The 8,945-nt window shown below is 38.1% G+C and overlaps 2 protein-coding genes across 2 annotated transcripts; one reads left to right on the forward strand and one right to left on the reverse strand.

The window, feature by feature from the left end:
* Positions 1 to 1,002: 1,002 nt before the first annotated feature.
* Positions 1,003 to 1,325, reverse strand: GCK72_017391 (uncharacterized protein; the record flags this gene model as incomplete). Its single annotated transcript, XM_053732064.1, has 3 exons — positions 1,003 to 1,028; positions 1,083 to 1,194; positions 1,242 to 1,325. 3 exons carry the CDS (start codon positions 1,323 to 1,325, stop codon positions 1,003 to 1,005), a joined length of 222 nt encoding a protein of 73 aa, XP_053580977.1.
* A 5,918-nt stretch (positions 1,326 to 7,243) lies between these two features.
* GCK72_017392 (uncharacterized protein) lies at positions 7,244 to 8,515 on the forward strand (the record flags this gene model as incomplete). Its single annotated transcript, XM_053732065.1, has 3 exons — positions 7,244 to 7,309; positions 7,418 to 8,357; positions 8,448 to 8,515. 3 exons carry the CDS (start codon positions 7,244 to 7,246, stop codon positions 8,513 to 8,515), a joined length of 1,074 nt encoding a protein of 357 aa, XP_053580978.1.
* Positions 8,516 to 8,945: the final 430 nt, after the last annotated feature.

Genomic DNA, 8,945 nt, shown 5'->3' on the forward strand with positions numbered 1-8,945 from the left:
CTCGATTCCCATCGATTCACGACTCCACGCAATCACTCTAAACATAGCCAGATTATTTCGGAGAAATTTGCATTTTTTGAGGATTTTTGAAGAAAAAATACTTGATATTGAGAAATTAGTGATGTTTTTATCTCAAAAATGTAAATTTCGAAATTAATTTCGCCTTGGTTACGGTTAGGGATGTTGCAGGCCGCCTTCGCCTTCACGCTGCGCCTGCTTCATTTCCTAATCAGGCGAAAAATGCCGTATTCATTTCCAAGACAGGCGATTTTCGCCTGTTTAGTTTTTTTCTCGCAGGTTTTCATTACCGCTTTTCATTTTTCGGCAAGTATTTTTTTACGCTTTTTGAAATTAATTTCTACACAAAATTAGAAAAAAACAGCATTTTTTACCACTGGGAAATGAAACGCGTCAAAAATTTGCTTTTTAAAAACAGGCGAAGGCGGCCTTCGCCGGAAATGAAAAAGGCGAAGGCCGCCTTCGCCTGAAATTGAAGCGGCAAATATCGCCGTCGGCGGAAATGAAAAAGGCGAAGGTTACCGTAAAACGCATTTTTAACATCCCTACTCAGCGATTCCAATTCAGGAAACGGCGGCGAAACGATGTCGAATCGGCGGCGGACTCGCGGCGTAACGTACATACACCCGCGTTTCCTGATTTCATCGCCGCCGTTTCCTGAATTCAGTAGAGCGCACTTACTTACTTTTGTGTTTATTTAATGGCTGCAGCTAGCATTCAATCCGATTTAACATTGGAAATTAAAGTTATATTGATATTTTATTGATAATTTTAACAATTATAACAACAAATGAGAGAGAAATGAAACACAACAACAACAGTTATCAGGAATTTCGGAGAGAAAAAGAAAACGAATTAATCAATGTAGAGAACTGGACCCCGGGCCATCCGAATCCATTGAGCTGTTCGTCTCGGCAGTTTCTGCATTCTTGATGAAGTCCATTTTTACTACTTTCTTTCCTTCCAACAGGTGCTCAGTCCGAGTCAAGGTAGATTGTCACAGTTCGTTCCTGAAAATTCATAACATTTTTGAAACAAATCGGATACGAATGTTTTTACCTTACCATTCAAAGCTCTCTTGCCATTTTGCCATTCGTAGTTCTGGACTTGCAACCATTTCGGACCAAGTAACTCCAAGAGGTGTTCCCATCGTGACTGCAGTTCAGCTAATGTTTTCTGTAAAACACAAATTTATCAATAATCACAAAACTCTCCGTTGTCACCTGAATGTCTTCCGACGCATAGTGATCATCATTAACAAGACGATAAGTTTGTTTCCAGCAAGGAAACAGCTTTATGTTGTCCATCAACTTCTCCACATAATTTATTGAGACTTTTTTGAGTGCGAGTCAAATAGTCTGAACTGTGACGAAAGTTAATTGCCTCAGCGGTGTCGATGAACGCTTTGATGACTTGCTTGAACTCACTGGTAGATCTGAGAAACAAGTTACTACTTTTATTCTGAGAAAATCACCTGAGAAAAATGTTGGTTGGCCAGATTGAAGCAGCCGACGTTTCTCCAAAGCCTTCTCTTCGAAATCGGTAAACTTTTGTAAACGCGGCGTCCCTAAAATATACATTTTGTTTTTCTTAATTCTTTTTAAAAACAAACCGCAATTCCTCGAACGATGTTTTTGTATGGAAATTTGGTATCAGCATTTAATCAATCAGATCTGAAAATACAACTTCGCGAAATATTTCGCAATTCCCCCTATGTTTTTTTATTTGCCCCCGTTTCCTGAAAAAATTTCCTTTCGCCCCCGTTTCGACGGAACGGTCCTAGAAGTGGTCTCGCAACGATTGAAAATTTTCGAACAGCGGTTCGCCGGCGTTTCCTGAAAAGCCTGTGTTTGCCGCCGTTTCCTGAATTGAAATCGCTGAGTAGTTACGGTGGAAAATGCACAAACACCGTGACGCAAAATTGCGGAGTGTCGGAAAAATTTAATTTCTGAAACCGTTCACTTTAAATTCCAAATGCTTTTGCGATTTTTCTATCAAAATTTAAATTTAAATCAGTCGATAGTTCCTTTTTCGACAAGTTTTGCTTAATGAAAGTGCATAGAACTATAATTTCAGTGTGGTTTGAGTTAATTGGCCTTAAAACAGTTTCTTGCTGCACGCGGGCAACGTTTCATCGTTTTTCTAACAAGATATCTGTTCGAAAGGGCTAATCCGGTAATGTTTTTGCTTTCAGGTTAATATTCAACTCACGGCGCAGATGAGTCGTCGGAACAAGAAGAAAATGACAATTATACAAGAAGAACCTACTTGTGAGCGATTTTCGGTTAATTCCGCTCCAAAAATCCAATCCGTGGGCCAATGTTAGTGCTTCCAGATCAGCATTCAACTACGAGTGCAGCTGAAACGAAGAAGAATACGAAACAATGCAGAGAGTCCGTTCAGAAGCAATTTCCGGGTAAATTTGTTCCGAAAATTCATTCCGGCGGTTAATGTTACTACTTTCAGGTCGTCACTCTTTATCCGGTGACGACTAATGATGCCGATGAAACGAGCTGGAAACGAATTGACGTCGGTAAATCACGATGAGAAGAAGATTCGATAAGAAGAACATTATTGAAAGCGATTTCCGGGTAATTCCGTTCCGTAAATCCATCCGTCGGTTGATGTTACTATTTCCAGATCGGCAGGCGTCCGTCAAGTCTTTAGGAACAAAAAGAGATCATGACGACAAGGAAAATTATCGAAAAGCGGATCTGAGTAAATTTGTTACGAAAATACAATGTCAGTTAATAATTTTACTTACAGATCGATAACCACGTGGCGATGAAACGAGCAAAAGACGAGACAAATGAAGAATTCCTTCCGAAGGAGCTGAATCGTATCGATGTGGCGGAAGTGCAAGACAGGGATGTGCCTTCGGAGGCGCTCTGAAAATGCAAAGTTTGCGAAAACGCGAGAAGAGAGAGTGTGTGAATTGGAGAGACAATGTCTGCGTCTCTCCAATTCACACGCTCTTTTTCTCTCTTAAATTCAACTGACAGTATGCCGGAAGAAATCAACGAATATTTCGCTGGTTTCTTTCGTAGCTCAGAGTAAATCTGAGGCCTTTAAATGGAATTTTATGTGACGATGATGATGGTCGGGCCACTGTAACATAATCATCGTCACAGTCTTCCCAATCTTTTAAAAATTCCATTTTTAATCAATATTCGAAGGCTGCCCGACCTGTCAGTTTAGAAATTAAATGATAAAGCATCAAAAAATATCCAAAATTTTTCATTTTATCTCGCTGGCAAAATATGTCATTTGCATTTTGACTTCAGATTGCTATTATCATCCGTTTTTCAGAAAAAACACAGGACGAGTGATATTAAACCGAATGGGATGAGACAATTACCACTCCTTCGTGGAAAATATAGAATTTCAAGAAGTTTTCTCACGGAATTTACGAAACAACGCGGATTAGACAAAAGTATTGAAAACAGCCAAAAAGAGGGAAAGAAAATGACCACTGATGATGGACGATGCGAATTCAAAAACAAAAGACAAAAAGGAGAAGAGAAAGAAAACGGTTGATCTTTCCCAATTCGAAAAAAAAGACGCCTTCATATTTTATGATACCTGAATTCACAGAACAACACAACACTTATGAATTTCAGACTCCTTCTTACAATTAGTAAGATCTCAGATTTGAAATGATAGAAGACGCATGTCAAAAGCTCTGCCCAGACACGGCTTCCTGCGAGCGAGAAATGTCGAGGGAACCACGCGTTTCTTTTCCCTCTCTCGTCTGCGCACACTCTCTCGCGGTAACTACAGTATAATGAATAAAAGTTTTCTGAACCGTTGTTCACCGTCTGTCAGAATTTTTTGGCGAAAAATAAAAAAAAAAATTGTTGAAGGAAGACATTTTTAATAGTTTCGCACAGACAAGAAGAAGAAGGAGAAGAATGAAACTCATGGTTTTTCTTGTTTTTACTGATATAAAGGTACATAAGAATGCTGTCTGTTCATATTATTCCTCCTTTTGTGTCACAGAATTACTGTATCTTTCAGCATAAAAGTTATTCCGATTAAATCTAATTTCTCTACTGAAATACCTGGATTACTGTAGATTACTGTAGATGCCATTACATCTTCAACTATTTTCATCAATTACGAGATCTTCCTGTTTTCTTTCTTTATCTTTTTATCCCAAATTATTTATTTCCATGGTGATAATCACCAAGTTCTCCTCTTTTCCCACGCTCCTCTTTGTCTCCCGTTCCACCAGATTCATGCGCCCGAATGGTATAGAGGCTACCGCGTCCGCCCACCGTTCTCTTTTTGGGTGCCCCCGAGGTTCTATTCCTTTGGCGCCCAAATCCTTCTGACTTCTCTGGAATCTCTCTCATTCTTGTTACTCGCTCACTGATTATCGATTATTTCAAATCCTAAAGTTACGCTCTTCCTTGCTCCTATTTTGTCTTCTTTTTCGATTGTTTTTTGTTCTTTTCTGCTCAAAATTACCCTATTTCTTGTTCTTTTTCTCTTCTTTTCCCCATTTTCTTCTTCTTTTTTGAATGTTCCTCCCGACAAAACCCTGCAAATTTTAAGTTTTTCAGCCCTATTTCAATCATTTTCTTCTAGTTTTCTTGACTTTTATGTTTCATTTCTTGTTACTGTGAATTCCTGGAGGCTTTCTCCCCAAAACTCATCAATTTTTTCACCACTTTTCGGTATTTTTCGTTGTTTTTGACATTTTTTTCAAAATATATCCTAATTGTCTTCTTTTTGATTGAATTTTGTCTTTTCCCATCTTCTTCTCTTCCCCAAAAATAGCTTTTTCTCTTCTTCTCACCTCGCTCTCATCGTATTTCCTATCTACCAATTCATTTTTCCAGGTACTGCCTCTCTTCAGCCACGATCATTGGGACACCGTTTTCAGCGATAAGAGGAGAGAGAAGAAGAAATTGAAGGCCAACAGCAGGAAGAACGGAAGAAGGAGGTATGAAATAAAGAAGAATAATTTCAGAGATAATGTTATAAAGTGTTACACCCCCTTTCTAGTGAAAATCAAGTAGAAATCGTCGGAAACTGTCAGTGGATTCTTCAAGTCTCCTGGTTCAGACTGATTCGAATGTATCGGATGACTTGTCTACTTGTCGGATCACTTTCTTCTCCTACCTACATGAAACTCGATCTCCTTTTCATTCGTCGGGTCATCTCGCCAGCTGGAACGATTCTTCAGACATAGAACTAGGCCTAGGATTCGAGATAGATCCTTTGAGAGGGTGTCACGGTGTAACCGATCGTCACATAGTCAACAACTTTGTTGGGTATCTAAATCCACGGTGAGAGGTTCATCGAATCAATCGAGGCAGAGCGCACTTGCGCAACACGTGGGCGAGAGGGCGGCGCGAGAGACGCAGAGAAACGAGAGAAAAAAATTTTCAACTGAAAATTCAGTTTTTCGTCAATTATTGTCGAAATAAAAAAAGTGATACCCGGGTGTTTGCGGACTCAATGCAAAATTATTAAAAATTAGCATTGAGTCCGCAAACACCGGGTATCACTTTTTTATTTCGACAATACAGCTCAGAAAAAAATAATTCCGTTTTCTAGTGTTGCAAGCCGTGTTGTTGGCGTAATTGTGAATATTTTGATTATAAAATGACCTGCGTTGGTGGAGTTTGCACAAAGTTATCACCGTTTTCCCATTTACTACTGAAAATTGAAAAAATAGCCAGTTTTTCACATTTTTCTCGAAAATGAAGTCTCGATGCAAACTCACGTTTGCAAGATGGATAGACCCAATCACTGTCGACATTTTAATCACAAAATTTTTCGATAATACTCAAAACTAATGGAGTTATTTAATACATTTTTTGTGAACAGCTGACTGTAATCACAATTCCGAAAAACACCGATTTCTCATCGAAATAGGTGTTTTTCATAGTTCTTTTGGACTGAATAATCATAAAAGTAGTTTTGAAGTTGCTTTTCAGCAATTTTTGCTTGAAAATCTAGAAATTTGAAAAAAAATTTGGAAAATTTTTTAAATTTTGACTTTTTATGATTTGTTAGTCATTAGTAGCTACTCAGAACTTTAAATTGGTCAATTTTCTTGCATTTCCTCAGAGTATTCCATTTTTAATCGAAATTCAATTATTGTAGGCTTGCAAATTTCTGAATCGAGAAATGCGCCAATGATCGAGTAGTGCGCAAGCAGCTTTGCACTTTCGATGAACCTCTCACCGTGAAATCATAAAATCAACTTCGAAAAATCAACTCGAAACTGGAATAATTGTGAAATTTTCTTGTTCAATAAATCATTTTGAGACTTTTTTGTATACTTTTGTCCTTTTTTGTTTCTATTCTACATGTTTTTAACATGATTTTAATACTTTCCTCTTGTTTTTCTTTTCCAGAAGATGTGATGAGTCGAAAGGTAGTGTATTTGGAAGCGAAATTCGAGAAAAATTCTAGAAAATTAGCGATTTCTATCGATTTGTTCGGAAATTGATCGAGAAAATAGGGTTTTGATGCTTTCGATGACGTCTAGCTGAAGAAATTTCCAAAAAGAACAGAAATTTGACATTTTTCGACATATATGACTAATTTAAGAGCTAAAAATTACTCAAATTGCATAGTTTTGACGTAATTTTAAACGAAATGTACTCTAATTGGGAAACTAGAGAGTTTTGGATGTCTTGGAGCGGAAAAATGCAAAAAATTACTGAAAAACGACGGTTTTTGAGCGATTTTGATTTAAAAATTGAGCAAAAATCACTGAAAATCAACTTTTTGCAGTCAAAAACAGTTTTCAACAGAAATTCCTGAAAAAAAGACGAACACCGGTAAAACTAACTAGGAAGTGGCGATTTTCAACAGAAAATCGTCAAAAATTGAACACTTCTGTCTTAAAATCAGTTTTTTGAGTATTTTTAGAGAAAAAAACTGCAAAAAATGTTGATTTTTGAAGTTTTTGAGGCAAGAAAATTGGGAAGGGAGAAATTTCGTCACTTTTTTCATCTGAAATGTTTTGAAATGATCTGGTGACTCGGAAAAATCGACATTTTCGCAATTCGGTAGCTCGTAAAAATCAATTTTTCCTTTAACAGGAATCATGAACACGTATGTAGATAACAATTGAAGGTTTCCTGCTGAATACGGTATTCCAACTCGACTCATAACATTGAAAAAGAGAAGAACTGATATCGCGACATTATTCTGAAAATAATCTCATTTTCAGCAATTCCTAACTCTCACTTCACTGCTCACGATGACTGACTCACCAAATACTTCTTTTATACAGTCTTCTACACAGTCGTCTAGCTCGATTAACCCTGTAAGTTCTCATTTCTGACAAAATTTGTCTTAAAAAAGGGAATAGGGTTTAGTCCTAGCTCTCAAAACTCGGATTTCTGTTTTAAATTCGGAAACTTCTCTTTTCCAGCCTTCAAATCCTCCGTCACACTCTTCACGACCCGGAACTCTGGCGAATGCTCAACCACCTCAATCCTTCGTACTCAACGCTCACAACTCACACTTCCATATTACTGGTTCATTTGGATCGGGAAACGCACACTCCATGCCAACGCATCCATCTGGATCTTCTGCTGATAATATCGCATTGAAAAACTCGGAAATCGATGAGTGGAAAATGAAATTCGCTTCGCAAACATTGGAGTTGAATAACGTCAGACAAGCGTTCGCAGATGTGGAAGACCAAAAAAACAATTTGGAAAATGCTTTGGCTACGAAAGGAGATGAGTATGAGGAGCTCAGGGAGATGTGGATGGCTGAAACACAGAAGCTGGCAACTAAGGAAAGGGAACTTGCGACTGTGATGACGCATGTTGAAAATCTTGAGAAACAGAAGGCAGAAGTTTCGGTTTTGTTACGAAACATGGAAGAATCTTCATCAAAAAAGGATTCGGAGATTGGAAGCTATCTAATTGAGCGAGCAAATCTTATCAAGAAAGTCGATGAGCAAGATCAGCAACTGAAAACAGTCGAAATAGTTTCGCAAGTCGACGACTTGCGAAAAGAAGCGATTGAGACTGTCGGAGAACTGAAGAAGACCATTGCTGAAACGAAAAGAATGGTAGAAGAAGAAAAGGAAAAAGAGAGAAAGCTGGAAGAGTGGAATGTCGAACTGGAAACTGGAAAACGGAAGTTGGAGGATCACGTGGAGAGGATTAGATGCAAGTACAATGAGGCAAAGCTATGGATTCAAAAATCGAACGATGAGCGAAAAAAATTGGAGACAATGCTTCTATTAAGAAACGAAGCATACGACAAAAAGAGGGAGGCTGTGAAGGTCAAAGATGGCCTGATACAGATTCTGAAACGCGAACAAGTGAAATTGAAAGGAACATCAAGAGAGTTGGAAGGTAAGATATAATGGCCTAAGGAAAGAATCTATCTAGACTTTTTCTTAACTCTAGAAAATGTATTAATCCTATTCATCACTCTTCTTTCAGCTTCGAGAGAAGGAGAGAGATTGCGAAGATCGAGGAGACTTCCAGTCGGCATTGAAGACTCTGAATAATCGGCTAGACATGTAATTTATTGAAACATCCTTTTTATGATATTATTTTTGTTAGAAGAGACTTATCATGTAACATATTATTGCACATTTTGAATCTTAAATAAATTGTTGTTGTTTTACGTTCTTATCTAAGAAACTAACTGGTTGCCTCCTCACCTGAATATTTATCACTTCTTCTTCTCCTTTCGAATTCGTTTCTTCCGAAACACCCAACCATTTGCTCTTCTAATCGATCGTATTCGCTCCAATATCGAGAGTCCTCCGATCGGTTCTTGATTGCAGCTTTGCTTGGCTTTGTCAGCGTGCGAAAGGGAGGTTTGCTGTAAAATTTAAACAAAGAGAGCACACCGAAACAACATACGTACCTTCAGACATCACTTTGTTCCCGATTCCCATCGATTCACGATTCCAAGCAATCACTATAAAAATG

This window comes from Caenorhabditis remanei, chromosome V (assembly GCF_010183535.1).
Source record: "Caenorhabditis remanei strain PX506 chromosome V, whole genome shotgun sequence".
In the NCBI taxonomy this organism is placed as follows: Eukaryota; Metazoa; Nematoda; class Chromadorea; order Rhabditida; family Rhabditidae; genus Caenorhabditis; species Caenorhabditis remanei.